This window comes from Trichomycterus rosablanca, chromosome 1, assembly GCF_030014385.1.
Source record: "Trichomycterus rosablanca isolate fTriRos1 chromosome 1, fTriRos1.hap1, whole genome shotgun sequence".
In the NCBI taxonomy this organism is placed as follows: Eukaryota; Metazoa; Chordata; class Actinopteri; order Siluriformes; family Trichomycteridae; genus Trichomycterus; species Trichomycterus rosablanca.
The window spans coordinates 69,217,106-69,236,179 of NC_085988.1; the positions used below are offsets into that span (position 1 = coordinate 69,217,106).

The following is a 19,074-nucleotide window of genomic DNA, read 5'->3' on the forward strand; positions in this document are numbered from 1 at the left end:
CAGTATGCACATTAAAACAGATTAAAAGTATACACATGTAAAATATTTCTCCTGTTTGAATAAACTTTGTGAACTTTTATTACTGCATGGCAAGCCTCAGACCCACTGTTTCCTATAGACACTCACTCCAGCTGGTCGTAGTTCACACACATGAGCGGCACCTCAGTGCTGCAGCGCTGGTGGAATTTGTAGCCACATGTCTGGCACCGGAAGCCCTGGAATAACAGCTTTCGGCAGAAATCGCAGAAGGCCAGTGTAAAGAATGTCTTCCTTACCTGCCAACAACAGCAATAATAATGGTTAGGTCAAATAATACATTAAAGACCTAGTGACAAGTCCCTGACTACTGTAGGGGTGTGAACGTGCCAGCTGTAAGCACAGAAAAAGAAAATTGTGGAATTAGCACATCCCTAACATTCTAGCTGAGTCACATTTTTGTAGACAGGAATAAAATGCATATTTGACTGTGAATTCAAATAGATTAATCCACATAGATTTAATATCTACTCTGACGGTTAATTCAGTAAACACTCACAAAATTATGAGTCGTCAGGGGTACATTCTCTAAAACCTCCACATGAAGCTCCTCTCCCGTCAACCAGGAAATGTCTGTATCCCAGCCAATAGGCTTCTTCTCTCTGAGTATGGCAGAAGGAGGTTATGGTTAGTTTCTTTTCTAAACAAGATTTCGAAGACAGAAAATGGAATTGAAATTGTACACTCTTTGTAGTCACATCTCACCTCTACAATAAGTGCTGATTAGTGACACATAAAAGAAGTCTAATAATGAGCAGTAGCAGTAGTAATGTATATATTTATTTATTAGGATTTTAACATCATGTTTTACACACTTTGGTTACATTCATGACTACATTCATGGTAGCTACTCGTTACACAAGATTCATCTGACAATTTTGTATTTCCATTTCCCTCACTTGCATGTCTTTGGATTGTGGGAAAAAAACGGTACATGAGTGGGTAGAACTGCATAATCTCCCCACGTAGACATGGGGCGAAAATGCAAACTCCACACAGAAAGGACCCGGACCACTCCACCTGGAAAGGCCACCGTCCCACCCCAGCAGTAGTAATAAGCCATGTGTGAGCCTTAAAACTTCATTTGTAATTTGTTTACAGATGGCTTTACAGCTGTATAATGTTACACTATTTTAAAAATATTTCTAATATTCACATAATTGTATACATTTTATTAGTTAATGGAATTAACAACTGACTTTTTTTAAATGAACTAGAACAAAACCAAACACTGACCAGATGCTTCAGATAATTAATAATAATAATAATAATAATAATATAGAGAAGATTGAATGTCTTTGTTATATATAGATATACATGTTCACAATACAATGATATTTATTTTACATACCCCAGCTTGCTTGGAAGCTGGGGTCAGAGCACAGGGTCAGCCATATTGTACAGCACCCCTGGAGCCAAGAGGGTTAAGGGCCAAACAGCAGCTGCATGATCCATGAGCCAGGATACCAACAAACACCCTTGGTAAGGTATGAATTTTATTTAGTACCCTTTGTTTACAAATGTTCTGACTGATTTATTTATTTATTTAATAGGATTTTGACATCAGGTTTTATTGTTGGGCAGTTGTAGCCTAGTGGTTAAGGTACTGGACTAGTAAGCAGAAGGTTGCCGGTTCAAACCCCACCACTACCAGGTTGCCACTGTTGGGCCCTTGAGCAAGGCCCTTAACCCTCAATTGCTTACAAACTGTATACTGTAAGTCGCTTTAGATAAAAGTGTCTGCTAAATGCCGTAAATGTAAATGTAAATATTAGTTTTGGTTACATTCATGACAGGACAGGTAATTACTGGTTACACAAGATCAATCAGTTCAAGTTTTTAATGTCAAACACAGTCATGGACAATTTTGTATCTCCAATTCACCTAACTCACATGTCTTTGGACTGTGGGAGCAAACCGAAGCTCCCAGAAGAAACACACGCAGACACGGGGAGAACATGCAAACTCCAGACTGGGTCTATATGTAGTCATGTTTTGTGTTGTTACCCATCCTGAATCCTGTACACTGCACAGCATTCTGGGATCAACCCTCTCATCATTAGAGCCTTCTTTAAAGAATCCTTCACCGTCATCCCACAACGTGCTGGGACCTAAAAACACACAAGGACCACATAATTAATGAGACTTTTGACTTTTGCTAAAAAACAGGCATTTTCTTTTAGGCTTGTTATCTAGAGCAAGCCTTGTACCTCAGTGTCTCTGAACTAGCCCAAAATAGTCTGGCTAAAGAGACCCTTTTTAAAAAGGGGTCACCTAGATCTGCTTGTTTACTGTGCACTTCCACCACTCTAACATCTGGTAGGAAAAAGCTCTGTACTTGACTTCATCTTATCTGTCAGTATGGGTAAGTATAGACTAAAACCTCCTGGTACTATACACAGATCCTTCCTGACTAACCCTTTTTATTTAGGTGTGGGACCAACACTGACAATGCACTGTCAAGTGCACCTCCCAATGGGTAGGCTGTTTACAAAACAGTTAAACTACAATATAAAGCAAGTCATAAAAAACTAAATCAAAATCCATTAACGTAAGTCTGGTTTCTTGCTTATGAATCATGCACAAAGTCTAATGCTTTTGGTGACAACAGGACAGAATCCATAGCTGAATGAGCATTAGCTGAAACTTACCACTGTCCTTTGTTTATTGGGCAGAAAGACTCTGACGATGGGTTTCTGTGGCGAGCGTGGGTTGCCGCGAGATACGTCGTTGGGTGTCTGCAGCACTGCAAGGGTGTTGGGTGCAGTCGCAGAGGTCTGGGGTGCCCCAAGTCTCATCTCCAGTGAGGCAGGAGTGGGAGAGGAACAGAACTCTGTGACGTTCCCAATAGCCTCTAACAACTGCTGCTCCCTCTGCTGTAAAGAGTCCAGCTTACTGGTGTACTCTTCATAAGCCTGGGAGGAGAAAAACAGATCAGCATGAATCTTGAATAAACCTTAAACTGCACTATTATAAAAGAAGCAGTGGTGTGATCAATTTCCTACATCTAAGATCCCTAATTCCTACAAGTCTAGTCCTGAATGGGGCTTTATCAAGTTTGTTTATTTGGATGTTTAACGCCATGTTAAGCCACTGGTTACATTCATGGCATGAAAGATTAGTAAGCCCCTTTTAAAGTCTTTGTGCAGACATTATGCTGTTCTGCTGGTGAGATCAATATTTTTTCTAAACAAAGAAGTTTTAAAACGCTTTCTTTGGTTGAAGATTTTATTCATTGTATTAAGTATGGACAGTTTCTGACGTTCTCGGGAATAACCTGAGGCAGTCTATGAAAATGTGTATTATAGACATAGGTGTTTGGCAGGGTTCACATAAGGGGTTTGGTGCAAGTGTGTTTAAAAGGTGTGTCTAATACGGCATCTTGTGTATGTTACCTCATCAATTCCTCTTTCTAATTGTGTTCTTGGTTTGTATTGTATATTTGGGCATATTTTATGAAGTTTATTCCAAATTTATTAAGTAATTATCAGGTTTGATATCTGTGAAAAGGAAAGCCAGCATGTAGGAGTCTAAAACTTGAGTCCACTATTGGCCCAATGATCCTGTACTGGAAACCAGGTGTAGTGAGTCGTACAATGCTTTTTATTTTACACACAGATTACATTTTCACTGGAATTATCCAAGGACATTTTTTAAAACTAGTTTTAAATGTTGTACTTTGCCAAATTGAGCTACAAATTACTACAATGCACCACTGACACATTAATTCTTACCCTACGTTCAGAATGGCAGCGATGTGACATGAAAAAGCAACTGTCATTAATTTTCAATTAGAACTGCCGATTCCCAAAGTTGTCAAACTTTAATGTCAACCTTCTGCAAAAGATGCCAGCAATTGCGAGAAACAATTGCAATATTCATGTCAGGTTGACTGCACAGACAGTGATGCACTACGCAGGGATGAAATTTGTAGACAAACAATTTTACCCTAAGATATTATTTAGCGGGAATCTGATTTGTGGTAAAACACAGATACTAGCAATTATAAAGTTTGCAGTACTGCCATTAAATTAGCTTTTTCCCTTTTTTTTTTTTTTTTGCTTGGCATCATTTAAACCATGCCAACCAAACGGCCACAGGCGATGATGACGCTTCTGGTGTGAACAAAGACAATGAGCGACTAGGGTGACAAAAGATGAAAAATCGCTGCTGGACAGAAGAGATCATAAACCAGCAGTGGAACATCATTCAATTGGTTAGTTTGACCTTATTGGTAGTTTTTGTCGTGTCACTATAGAATTCACAATAACTGTATGTTGGTCTGACATGTGAAAGTCATTGATTATGCATCTATGACAGTGAAGGTAACTGAAGGTAACTGTTAAATCACCAACGAATGCAGTAACTGTCACACCTTAACAAGCCTAGAAACAATAGTTTAATTATGGCCTTAATTATAAGAGTGAGCTGATGTTTATAAAACTAGTATTTATTAAGTTGTTTACGTGACTGGTTAAACAATCCTTAAAGCCCTGCTTTTAAGTCTTGGGTTATATACACAAGGCCCTGTCCAAAAAAGTTTTCCCTCTCAGCACGTATTTCTTTTAGTTTATATTTAGGCAACTTACCTCTAGGTAAATGGATGGTGGGTTGTGTTCACCTCCAAACTTCTCCAGAAGTGCCTCTATGTGCTCTTGAGTCAGCTTGATCATCTGTTTGATATTCCATATCTGCAGAAACAAGAAATATATAGCCAATTTAGCAATGGTGTCTGGCATGTTTTCATTTGTGTGCAATAAAGACTATGGTAATGTGAAAGGCAGCTGGGGGCAATCGATTAGCAGCCATAATTGGCAGGAGCAATGTAAACAAGCCAGCCTAGCTCTGTTTTTTAAGATACTGATTTCTCAGATTTATTTACACTTGCTTTAGTGTTTAATTGTTTTTAAATACAGTACAGTGAAAAAGTATTTTTTTTTTTAGATTATAAAGACATAATCTAGTGATTTATTCTTCACATAAACAAAATATAATGCCTTTGTGATGTAAATGTCATGAATCACTACATTTGGTCTAATATTATTTTCCCCCACATACACCAGCTTGTTTGGAAGCTAAGGTCAGAGTGCAGGGAGCTGTAAGGGTTAAGGGTCTTGCTTAAGGGCTTTTGCTTAGCAAAGCCGTGATTTAAACCCACAACCTTTCAATTAATAGCCCAGAGCTCTACCCACTGAGCTAGCTAGAGGTCTAGCACAACCAGAATAGACCCTGGATGGGAAACCAGTCTATCAGACATTAATAAACTCACTAGACACACGTTTCCAAGATGAATGAGTGCCCCGTTGAGCTTAAAATAAATACATTTGAATTTAAATTTGAATTAAGATGGAGATTTGTTTATTGGGTGTTGTTAAGTAAATGTAGCACAACATCTAGCTGCACAGAAAGATCTCAACAACCATCCCAACAGTACGTAACATAATGCAGCAATTTAGGCAACATAGGCCCAAAAACATACATGCTGTACATGTAAGAACAATATTGTGCTAATATTGCGCCTGCTTACTGACTAGCCCTACAAACAAAATGCCATATTTGGTCTAATAGCTAACAGAAAAGTTCTGGTGACTGGTCTGAAGCTGCAAGAACTTAAGGATCCTTAGCCAAGAGGGGGCTAAGCTCTGAATTTCAAGCCCTAACAAGACAACTACAGCTCTCCAGTGGAGACAGCGCAACACACACAAAGGAAGACACATTCAGTCAGACACAAGAGACTACAGAGATGCTGTAATTGAATTGCTCATATAAAAACGTGTATACACCACTTAGTTAACCATGGCTTAACAAAAACACTTCAGCAATGATGCTAAATACAATGCAATGACTAAATATCCTCAAGTCCACCAAAAAATCATCAGCTTTGTTGACAGCACATCTAATTTTGTACCCAGTAATAAAACATTCAGTGGTAGCAGTGGCTCTCAACCATTTTAACCTTTTTAATCAACCAGACCATGGCTCGGCAACCTTTGGCACACGTGGCACAGCTGGCATGTGGTGCAAGTTTGCCTGGCACCTGATTTGTGAGAGTAAAGACAATAAATGTATTTCAAACTCAGGGCTGCTTCTTATTGGTTGGATCATTCCTCACAGTGAGCAGTTAATTTAGGGTGGAGTAATTTACGCTAGTTAAGTAGGATAATCAAGGTGTCAGGCGTGAGTTAGTCTCAAGGTTGTGCAAACTTAGTATAATACGAAAGCTGGACGTTCTAAAGTGGACGTTCTTTCATTTCAACAAGTGTGGATAGATTTGTATGGATTTATTTAACAAAAAGCTGTGTGTGCTGTGTGCTACCAAAGTGTCATTTGTCGGACCTTGAGTGTGCACTGCCATTCTAAGACAAAACATCAAAGCTCATTTAAGGATGACACTGATAAACTGGAATCAATTAAACGAGCAATTTCAAGGTACAAGGGACAGAAACGTTTTTTTTTTTTTCAACATTTAAGCCATGGTAAAAGCTATGTTATGCTTGCAAAAAGTATTGCTAAACATGAATAGCTCTTCATTGACAGAAAATACACTATATAAAAGTATTTGGACACCTGGCCATAAGATAGTATGGGAATTTGGACAGACAGACAGACAGACAGACAGACAGACAGACAGACAGACAGACAGACAGACAGACAGACAGACAGACAGACAGACAGACAGATACTTTATTGATCCCGAAGGAAATTTAAGGGAATTTGTGGCTGGGCCCTGATTATTGTACTATTGTCTTATATTATTAAGGAAATTGATAATTACATCTGCATTATTCTGTGTGAGAGTTCCTTTTAATGTATTGAGCATATGTAGACTTTGTCTTTCGCTCTTGTATTTTGGGCATTCGTTCAAGATTTTATGGTGATTGATTTGTGATAGTCTTTGCAAAGTGTGGGGACTTCTCCTAGAATTAGGTGTTTGTGTGTCAATCTAGAATGGCCTGTTCTACATCTAGTGTATATAACTTGATCTGTATGTTTTCCATAATGTATTTTTTGTCTTATCCTGATGTAGGGGTGAATCTCATGTAGTTTATTGTTTGTTAGTGTTCCATTGAAGGTGCCATTTGCTTTTAAATTAATGTAATCATTTATAAGGGGTTTGATGGAAGTTTGAGGTGTTCTTCCTCTTGCCAACTGGTCAGCTTTTTCATTTCCTGATATTCTGCAATGTCCAGGTATCCAGCATAGTCTAATATCAAACGTAAATGGCGTTTACTTTGGTTCAGTAGAGTCCCAAACCATTAACCTAAACCAAGGAGCTTTTCTAACTTCTCATTTGGAAGTTTCTTACATTGTGGCAGTGTTGTGAAAAGGAACGTGATTGGTTGATTTTTATATTAATGTTAAAGACACGTCATTGTGAACTGCTAAACTGAACCAAACATGTAGTTACTTTTTATGAGTATGATATGCAATTTGGAACTGTTAGCAACATGTTGTAAAGTGTGTAACTTCATTCTTTAAATAAAATAACTTATGTTTAAAAACAAAGCAACAGGCTGCAAAACTTTAGCATAACCCTGATGTTGTGGGTAAAGTGTTGCTTTAAACTGGTACATTAGAAACTAAGATACTGGATGAAAGTTTGTGCATTAACCAGAACACCAGGGTTTGTTCTTTTACAAAGCAACTTGGTGCAACCTTCAGAATAACCCTGGTGTTGTGGGTAAGATGTGCTGTGGTGAACTGGTACACCAATGCATGCTGAGAGGGCAAAAAAATCTGCCGAGTCAGCATATAGTACAACACTAGTTGTTTCTCTAACCAACACTTCAGATTTTAAATGAAATTTTAACAATAACTGTTGGGATTTTAATGATCTTTTAAACTGCCAGCATTAAATAACTCAGGACTATTTTTTTCTATTTCTGGCAAATTGATATATCATTAACATCCCTAGTCTGAATGAATAGTTTATTGAACTATTTTACTTTATTACTTTTTAAAATATGGGCTTCCAAATAGCAGAACAGTAATAGCGAAATATTAAAACAGACTTTTACAGAAGGGTTTACTGCCCCTAACCGAAACAGGTTTTCAAGTTACTTTTCACTATAGGAAAACTAAATAATAATACAGCTGTTGTAACTTCCCATACAGATGCTGTTGACAGTGTTTATAGTCAAACCAGTTGGAAGGTCTCTTAAATAAACATGCATTACAGCCAAAGTTAAGAAAACAAAATCAGGGGTGTCCGATTACAATCAGAGCTAACACACTCAAAACGCTCTTGCATTATGACATGTGCTTAGTGTCATGTGATGCATGAGCAAAATAAGAAAAGCGTCAGAAAAACAGCTTGGAGCAAAAACTGTGGAATACTGTAATACTTCACAAGTGAAACACATCATCGGGGGTCAGATCTAACACACCTGTCTGTGTGAAAAACTGCTAGGAGTCACATACATTGCTTCTTTTGATTAAAAGCCAGTTTTAGCCAACATTCTGACAGTTGTGCATGTTGGTGCTTGATCCCAATTCTAGATAAACTGGCTCTGTTAATTAGGCAAGAAACGTTTCAAGTCGTAGTAAAAGTAACTTCTGAGTACAATTTGAGAGTAAAATGAAGCTCATTTGCAACCCATCCCATGACAGCAGGCCACATGAGTCTAACATGCTGGGAAGCAACAACAGCACTACTGCAACAGCAGATATGACCTGAACCAGACAGGGCAATGATAGGACCAGACACTGTGGCACAGCTGGTAGATTAAGCTCCACATCACCATGGGTCTAGAGACCAGCTTTCAATCCTCACCTCAGGTCACTATGTAGGTAGTTTGGCCTTTCCTCTTTATCACTGAGCACTTTCTACTGGGTTTTCTACTTCAAACAGTCTGGTTTTGTCCCCATCTTAAAAACAGGGCTGTGAGGAGTACTCTAGCATAACCGACTTCCCAAAAGTATTGGGACACCCCTTCTAATTACTGAATTAATGTATATCAGGCACGACAGTTAAAGCAACAGTTTAAGGAAGGCCCTTTCCTGGTCCAGCATGACTGTGCCCCTGTGCACAAAGCAAGCTCTATAAAGACATGAAGAATAGCTTGGTTTAAAGCAGCGTTTCTCAAAGTGTGTGGCGCGCCCCCCTCTGGGGGGTGCAGAGGCATGACGGGAGGGTGCGTCAGACGGGCGGAGAAATGAAGAAATGTTTTAACGTCGGAATCTTTTTCACGGTGTAGAATAAACAAACCGTGCTTTCAGGTTAGCAGTATTCATTCTGACAGAGAGTCTACGTCAGGGGTGCCCAATATGTCGATTGCACAGTGCACGCTGGTAGATCGCACCTCATTCAAACAGGTCAGCGTGACTGACATGAAATGTGGCCACTGTTTCTTTAATTTGCGGCTTGTTACCACAGCTATGCCTCAGCCCGCCTAAAACACCGCTAATCTAGAAAGTTCTCATTTAGCCAGTTTGCTGACGGAGACGTTTTAACCCCACAACCGGACATTCATATGAAACGCTTAAATGACTAATATATGTAGAAAATTTCACTGGATCCTGTAAAAACTACATTTCTACAACTCTACATAAAAAGATGCTGTAACCATAAAAGAATTAGAATCAGCATCAATTTTGGAACTTCCACATATTTGACTGCCACATATTTGACAGCTTTTTTGGATCAACTTACTTGTGTGAATCAGCCTTTTCCCACATGAAAATAATTAAGTCTAAATATGGGTCCATTCTTACTGATGAACACTTGAAAAACTGCTTGAGAATCACTAACAGCAGCTCCTGTCCAGACTACATAAACCTGACCGACACCATATAGAGCAAATAATCAGAATGAGGTCAGTGTGATTTTTCAGTCACTTGCCCTGTAAAGCTGAATATCATTATAGGAACTGAAACACATTTAAAAAGCTTCAAAGCTGATGATGAGGCCGACCTTAAAAAGTAAATCGTGATGACCTGTAGACTGAAATAGTAGATCTCAAGCCACGAAAGTATGGGCACTCCTGGTCTAGATTTACAGAATGGAGAGGTATTTGACAGGGATGAAAAGAAAAACAGCCACTAATACAGTCATATCTTTTTTGCAAAGTTGTAATTTTTTTTATTTTTGAAATAGCAGACTGGCCGCTCAGGTGGCACAGCAGTAAAACACACGCTCTTCACCAGAGCTGAGATTCCGGATACATGGTATCGAAACTCAGCTCTGCCTTGCCGGCTGAAGGCTGAGCGGCTGCATGAACAACGATTGGCCGGTTGTTCAGATGAGGGGCGGGGCTTAGCCGGATGAGGACTCTCTCTCAGACTAGTGCGATTATGCCCTCTGCTGGCTGGTTGGTAGCGCCTGCATGGAGAGGGGAAGGAGTGCGGTGGAAGGGTGTGATCCTCCGTCCACAGTGCTTTGCCACGATACACTCGTCAGGTGTAGGTGATAAGACGGTCGATTGCTGTGCACGTGTCGGAGCAGCTTGACTGATTAAATAAATGAATAATATGACCATGATAAACCAATTCCCCATCAGCTAAGGCAAGAAGTAGATAAATAAACAGTAAATAAATATAAAAAGAAATCCCAAACTACTTCATTTCTACTAGTCGGGCATGACAATGGTGGTCAAATTGACAAGTATATGGAAATACAATTATCACAATCACCAACCTATGATTGATGAAAGCCTTGGTCTGGCCGTTAGCCACATATGGATATAAAGGAGGTAGAAAATGCATTCAGGCTTTTGAGAACAAGTGCATCAGAAAACTTCTGAAAGAGGATGATGGAGGAGGTTGACCACTGAGTAAGTTTACAAGATGGCCAGAACAGAAACAGAGCTACTGAACCACATTAAGTCCTGCAAGTCACGTTACTTTGGACATGTGAAGAGGCAACCACATGAGACACCCTTATATATTTTAATGGGACACTATTTGCTTGTTAATTAACCATCAACATTAATTAGAGATGCATGAGTACCGATACTAGTATCGGGTATTAGCCCGATACCGCGCTCATTAACTCGTACTCGTACTCGTAAACGAGGCTCCGATACTAAACATCCGATACCTTGTGCCTAGTGCACGTTGCTGCGTTAACGCAGGAGTTTTCAACCTGTGGGGCGGCAGTGCTTGTCTGGGGGGGCGCGACATTGCGAGATTTTTTTACTTCTAAAACTAAAGCAATTCATTTTTCACCCACGGGAGACAGATTGAATTATTCTCACTGACCACGCTCACACGCACGTTTAATGTTATTTAGTTCCGTTTGGCAAAAAAAAAAACCCTTCAAAATAGAGCTAACAGCGAAGATAACCGGTTACAAAAGCAGCGACCGACGTGTTTGTGTTCAATACTCTGTTCACAGTGTCGATACAAGTGATTCAGGAGTCGACTCATTTTAAGCTTCTTTTCTCAGTCATCTCTCCGTGTTTACTGTTATAATAAATGATGCGGTTGTAAATAAACACCAACTACTACAGAACATTTTGTGTGACTCGCTTACATTATAAAGCTCAGGCTTAATTATACTGGTTATTACCACAGAGCGAGAGCCGACTCAGAGTCGTTTACGATTTACCGAGGTGAACCACGAATGTATGTGCTGATAGAATCGGCTCAGATGGGATCGGACTGTATTATCCTTTTAAAGTAAATATTTCAATCAGCAGAATCGCATCGCATGTATGATGTGCACAGCGTTAATTACGTGCGTTTATTAATGAACGTTAACGTTAGCTTGTCAGAAGCTTTCTCAATGATGGCTGTGCGGTGTTTATTTTTATTTTTTTTACAATTAGTGATGGCAACCCAAGCAACTGTTCCACTGCACTATTTTACACTAAAAACTACACTATTCCATAATGCTCCAGATTGCATCATTCTAAATAGGTATCGGTATCGGTATCGGCGAGTACTAAAATACATGTACTTGTACTCGTACTCGGTTGGGAAAAAATGGTATTGATGCATCCCTAACATTAATACAGTCGTTTAATGGTTAAAACAAATTGGAATTGCTGATTCATTCATTTTAACAAATCACCTAATCCTGGTCAGGGTCGCACTGGGTCTAGCGCTGCCCGAAAACACTGGGTACGGAGGGGAAATACACACTGCACAAGGGCGTGAGTCCAGCACAGGGTAACACACACAGGCTGTGTTTACTGTCTCCACTGATTTTATAAAAAAAATGTTAACAATGATGCTCCATCATCTTTTAAGCTTCATCAGGTTTACCTTTTGGGGCAGCACAAGTAATCATGTCAAGCCACATTCATCCATGTCAGTAATGGACATGAAGAAAAGGCAAATTCAAAATCCCAACAGCTCAATTCAGTGCTAAAACTATTATTCTACACACATTTGATTTTTTTTCTAAATCTATTACCAATTATAACAGCACGTTCTTTTCAGCCCTTGTAACCAGAAAAGCTGGTAGCTTAAAGATCTATTACTGTGTCCCAATTAACACCTTCATGAACTGAATACATGATAAATGAGCACACCAGCATAAGAGTTCATCCTATTCTAACTAATGCTCAGTATGTAGTATGACATTCAAAACAAGCTTCCCAGTGATGTGGGAAAGTAAACTCCACAAACAGCAGCAATCTGATGAATGTGTATGTGGATAAAGCCTTTCACACACACATGCACAGGCAATCCACTTCCTGCATGATTTGGACAGTAGGAGAAAACCAAAGCATGCTGAATTACTTAGTCATCATTTTGCTTTCAGCATAACCTATCAGCAAGCAACATGGTTTAATATACACAGATACTGTTTGTTAGTTGTGTAATATTTGGAACAAGAACTTTACCAGCAGGTCCATTAACCTCTGTACATTGTGAGGTGGATCATTCTACAGTGAATCCTGGTACATGGGTACCACTTCTACGAGTAAACGATGCATGCACGCCTGGTCGTCATGATCTTGGACAAAGCGGTATTAGTCAGACAAGTCAACCTTCATCTGTTGCTTCAATGTCCAGTTCCGGGTACCTGTGTGCCCATTGTAGGTGCTGATTTGGGTCAAGAGTTAGTATGGGCACTTTGACAGGCCTGCAATTACATAGCCGCATACAGAGAAGGGTTTAATGCAGTGTTTCCCAACCACTGTGCCGCGGCACATAAGTGTGCCGTGAGAAATCATTAGGTGTGCCGTGAAAGATTATCCAATTTGGTACTCTAAGCGAGCGGCGTGTAGTGACAGGCAGAACAATTACATTCTCTTCCACTAGAGGGCAGTACAACAATACTTTTTGTGACATTTTTGTTTGGTGGTGTGCCTTGTGATTTTTCTAATGTGAAATATGTGCCACGGGTCAAAAAGGTTGGGAAACACTGGTTTAATGCATTGTGTGTTGTGACACATTCACTTCATCAGCGGTATTAAAAATATCTGCATTTTACAAGTTTAAGTCTCAGCAGTGCTACCAGCGTGGCCGGGAGTTCAAAAGACACAATTGTCTTGTGTCTGATGGAGGTTTTTTTCTCGCTGCTGCTACTGCTACCAATGGTGCATCTGGTGGAGTGGATGCTGTACAACAGTGTGGGTGTGGAGGACCTGGGTTTGATCTTCACCTCTATCTGTGAAAAGTTTGTTCTCCACACTGATTTATAAGAAGCAATAAATATAATAGGCGGTTCTCTATAAAAAAATATATATATATAATGGGCAATCAGTTACTTGTTACTTCTACTACTGCTACATCATGAAGTCATTCACCCAGCCCTATCTGTAGTTAGATGATCGCTACTTTGTCACTGGTTTTCAATAAAACAATGCTGCCCAGCTATTATCCTGTAAACAGCCTATGTGAGCTAACACATAAGAACCTAAGGTAACAACACACTGACTAAATAAAGTCCAGTCATCCAGTTAAAGATCAGAATAAGCAGCTTATAGGGACTACTTTGTCACTAGTTTCCAATGCACTCTGTAGATCAGACAAATCCAGACACAAAAATTAAACACCTCTGGAGAGGGACAACAAATGTTAATATATTGCTTAGTGAGCTACTCGTCTAGCATTCTGAAATGCAACTCTAAATGTATTGCTTCAGATATGAACCAGAGATAAGCAACTGGTCAAAAAAATAAAGATTTTATAGTAAAGCACTAACAGAACGAGCACAAAGTAGCTTACTACAAGTTCTGATTTTTTTTGCCTACACCCTCTGAACCCAACAGGACTTGGATGGGGCAACTAGATGCATACAGGTGGTAAACCATGCATTAAATAGCTTATTTGTATTGTAGTATTTGTATAAGTAGCCAGCATAGTGCATTGTATGTAGTGTCTAGAACCAAGAACAATAAATATGTGGTTTAGGTTAGTTCCTGCACAGCACATGTGTAGATTAAACTATGCTGATGTGATTTATTTTGTGCATAAAAGTGTGATGGGTAGTTGTAGCCTAGCGGTTAAGGTACTGGACTAGTAATCAGAAGGTTGCTGGTTCAAAACCCACCACTGCCAGGTTACCACTGTTGAGCCCTTGAGCAAGGCCCTTTACCCTCAATTGCTTAGACTGCATACTGTAAGTCGCTTTGGATAAAAGCGTCTGCTAAATGCTGAAAATATAAATGTAATGTATTGATTAACTATATTAAACATGCATAAAGTTACATGTCAAAATTGTAGAACAAACTTGAAGGCACCAGTTCCAATTTATTTTGCCTTTAATTTAGAATTGTATTTACACAGAGAGACGTATTGCTGAATATAACTACTTTCACTCTAGTTAATGCTGTTTCTAAGAAAACAGTCAGTTCATCTGCATTCTCTGAGGTGTTACTTATTCAGAAGTAACACCTAATAAGTCTAGAATATAAACCTTGCGGTTGCCAGCAAAAAAAATTGATAGGGTTCAAGGGGTCAAAAACAAAGCCTTAGACAAGGAGAATACAATTGGTGGATGGTACAAAAACTGATACTATACTGGTCATAATGCTACTCAGAATTATATCCCACCTTATCCCAATTTAAAACACAAGGCAGCCAGCATCACAAACATACCTGGCTGTTTGTTTGTTTGTTTGTTTATTAGGATTTTAACGTCATGTTTTACACTTTTGGTTACATTCCTGACAGGAACGGTAGTTACTCATTACACAAGGTTCATTAGTTCACAAGGTTATATCGAACACAGTCGTGGATAATTTAGTATCTTCAATTCACCTCACTTGCATATCTTTAGACTGTGGGAGGAAACCGGCGCAGACACGGGGAGAACATGCAAACTCCACACAGAAAGGACCTGGACCTAGGGCTGCAATCGATAACGTCTAGAGATGGGACGATCGATCGGCTATGAATCGGTATCGATATTTCCTAAAAGTAGCCGATCCGATCGTGTGATATATAAAGATCATGTTAAGTTAACAGCTCAGTGGATTGATCCAGACTTTGAGCTACGAAGCACCAACCATCACATCACCATTCATCAACCATCGTACAGAAACCATCGTGAAAGCTCTTCATAACCTAAAATAACACAATTAACGTTGTGCATCATACATACGATGTAATTTTGCTGATTGTAATATTTACTTTAAAAAGATAATTCAACCCGGTCACATCTGAGTCGATTCTATCAGCACGTTATATAAACTCCTGGTTCACTTTGGTAAATCGTAAGCGGTTCTTACTTGTGATGTAGATGAGAACAGAAAACGTTACAGAGCCAATCAGAGGCAAAAGTTTATTCATTACCAAATTCGTTAGTTCAGGATCATCTGCTGAACTTTTAGAAAACTTTTAGCTCCTTAGACGGAACGAGTCTGACTCGGTTACAGATCTGTGGTAATAGCAGTTTAATTCAGCTTTTTAACGAAGCTTTTTAATGTAAGAGAGTCACACAAAATGTTCTGTAGTAGTTGGTGTTTATTTAAAACCACGACATTTAATTAATAACAGTAAACACGGAGAGATAACCGAGAAGAGAAACTTACGCTTCACATAAAAACGAATCAACTCATGAATCAATGAATCACTTATAGCGATACTGTGAACAAAGCGTCTCTTCTAAACACAAACACACACACACACACACACACACACACACACACACACACACACACACACACACACACACACACACACACACACACACACACACACACACACACACGGTTTATCTTTACTGTGAGGCTCTTTTTACGTTTATTTACTGCTAATCCCCCCCCCCCCCCCATAGCCAGTAAACTATTTGTAATAAACTATGATACATAGCCTTCAGTTTGTAATAATTAATACAGCTTTCTCTTTTGTGCTTTCTATTAATAGCACTAAGCAATGGAGTGTGGATGTGATGAGAAGAGGTTTATGCACCCCTCAAATGGCTGAGGTCTTCACAGACAGCATTCACATGTTTCTCAACCACGTTATATATGTTTTTGATTTCCAGAGTGATAACTTCTGAAACATAACAGTTTCTAATGCTGTCCAAAGCTTTCTTATTTAATTGAATTTTTTTTATTGTGATTGTGTATTAATGTTTCAAATATATTTAATTAAACTATCAAGCTTAAATTTAATATTCATGTTTCATTCATGGGTCATTATTTTAATTTGATATTGGAACTTAAATAACATAACAGGGTTTTATGTTAAGGCAGAGATAAAGGGTATGACATAAATAATCGCTGACTAGTCGACTAATCGGAAAAATAATCGTCAGATTAGTCGACTACTAAAATAATCGTTAGTTGCAGCCCTACCCGGACCGCCCCACCTGGGGATCAAACCCAGGACCTTCTTGCTGTGAGGAGACAGCACTACCCACTTAGCCACCGTGCCGCCCACATCCCTGGCTAAGCCAAAACACAAGTCAACATAAAGTTCAGTCATTAATCCTTGTCTTGGAGGCCAGAATAGAACAGAATAAATAGATTATGAGGGCTACTGTGTTGCTTGTTAATAGTACAGTGCTGTCGGTCACAGTTAAAAGTACATCAGACAAATCCAGACACAAAACACTTTCGGAGAGGCATAGTGGATGCTATTATTTTGCTCATAATTCTGCTTGTCTAGTACAATAGGAAAATTATACTGTACTGTACCCACAACAAGCAGCCATTGCTGGGCCCTTAAACAAGACTCTTAACCCTCTCAATACTGCATAAAGAAGATTTAATTATAATACGCAGGTTTATATGCATACATACAAAAAGTTCTTCCGGTCAGATCAGGTCTTGAATACCCTATTGCAAGTCCTGCTGCTGTGTGATTACAGATGTTTATAAAACGGATAGTTCCGGTCCTAAAATCTGATTGGCTGAGCCGCGTTCGAAGCCGTTGTAAAATCCCCGATATACGCACACCTAGGACCACCTCACATCATTCCATATTAATACGCCACTGAAAAGAAAAAGTGAATGTTATGTTCGCCCTCGTGTTGCCTAGCAACACTGTTAACGAACTACCTGATTTCGCGGAAGAATGATTTTTGTAAGTGTTTTTGTAAGTAAAAACATTTATAAATTGAACCTTGTTGTATTTTTATTATATTTTACGTTGACCGCCGTTTTATAAAAGCAATAAACCACTCGAGACGTTTCCTTCCCCGTGATAAAATCGCAGTAACGCACGATCTCTCGTGGCTTATTGCTTTATTTTCTAACAAAATAGATCAATATTTTTGACGATATTTTTGTTACTTCTAGACTAGAGGTTGTTGAAAAAAGTGAGTGGTCACTATTCAACACTGTTTTAAAGGTCACAGCAAGGCCTCTGATTGCTCTGCTTGATTTCAATATTGGTTTTTGGTTTGGTTTTATTATATACATTCTTTGTGGGAGTTCATAATAAGGAGGTCTCCTATCAAGTCTATCAGATTCTCTATGGTAAAGATGATTCATGTAATAAAGTTGGGTATTGAGACAATGTAGGATTAAAATATTTATTTAACGGTGTCATAATGCTGGCATTATTTCCCTGAGTGCCAGAGTCATGCCAATACATGCATGGCAAAACGGGTACATCAGTAATGATGCAGCTAGTGCACACAACAAATGCCATGCCAACCGAAGGCCAGTACTGACAGGCAGCTAGTTGCCAACAATCATGATGCCCTCAGATTTGAATAAACCTGAAGAACATCTGAATTAACCCAAAATCTCACTGTAAACATTACGAACGCTTTATTCTCCAAAATAACAACAATTTAAAAACTGGTCCGAATAAAACGGAGCTGCTGCCACTGTCGCAGGTTTTCTTGCTGATAAACGCTGATCATGTGTTGTGTTAATCTTAGTAGCTCAGAGGCTAACCGATGCTAACGAGCTAACTAGAGCTGCATTGGGCTGAAGGAAAATAAATGGCATGAAAATGCGAGAAGAAAGCCGGCCAGGCCCCGGTAACAAACACCAGCTCCGGGAGAATAATGGACCAACCATAGAGACCACCACGACTCCTCTATCTCTCTAATGCACCCGGTTTAAATCCGTATCTGCACCATGAACACAAATGTACAAATTCGGGTTTTATAGTGTATGATGCATGTCAGTGCATCATCTATTATCTAAACCCCCCTCCTCTGCAACGCATCCCCCGCGATCCATATTGGAGCCGGTGTTTCCTGAACGTCTCCTCCATCCAGGCAGCTCTCACGTCCCCCCCGCTGTAAGCCGCGTAATGTTGTTACCTCCTCGGGAATGTCGTGCCGATGCTCTGGGTCGTTGCTGGACGAGCAGGTGGTGCAAACCGAGCTGAAGCTCGCGCTCAGAGCCACGAGCCCCGTCTCCTGGTCCGGATATCTCTCCCGTTCCGCGTCGTGCGCCATCGGCTCTCCGTTAAAGACGGCCGGTGGGGACTCGGCGCTGCTCAACGCCGCCATTTTAAACTACGAGACACCGAGTGGGAAGAGGAAAAAAAAATAAAAGAGAGGAGGAAAGGTACTGACTGAGACAGGAGGGGGAGACAGTGTCAAGAAAAGCGAACTATCACTGCCGCAAACTGGGACCATTTACTAGTGGTGTGCAATACTGCACAATGTGGTATCGATCCGATACCAAGTATATACAAAGCCAGTTTCGCCGATACCGATACTTTTTACTTATA

At 39.6% G+C, this 19,074-nt stretch overlaps 1 protein-coding gene across 1 annotated transcript in view; it reads right to left on the minus strand.

Moving 5' to 3' along the window:
* The window catches only part of braf (B-Raf proto-oncogene, serine/threonine kinase), a 31,865-nt gene extending 13,015 nt beyond the window's left edge, over positions 1-18,850 (minus strand). Inside the window, exons 1-6 of the mRNA XM_062995837.1 lie at positions 18,659-18,850; positions 4,626-4,727; positions 2,688-2,951; positions 2,044-2,147; positions 536-638; positions 127-275 (exon numbers count right to left, since the gene is read on the minus strand). Coding sequence (XP_062851907.1) covers positions 127-275; positions 536-638; positions 2,044-2,147; positions 2,688-2,951; positions 4,626-4,727; positions 18,659-18,850 — 914 coding nt within the window. The remainder of the gene's footprint in view (positions 1-126; positions 276-535; positions 639-2,043; positions 2,148-2,687; positions 2,952-4,625; positions 4,728-18,658) is intronic.
* Between the last annotated feature and the right edge of the window lie 224 nt (positions 18,851-19,074).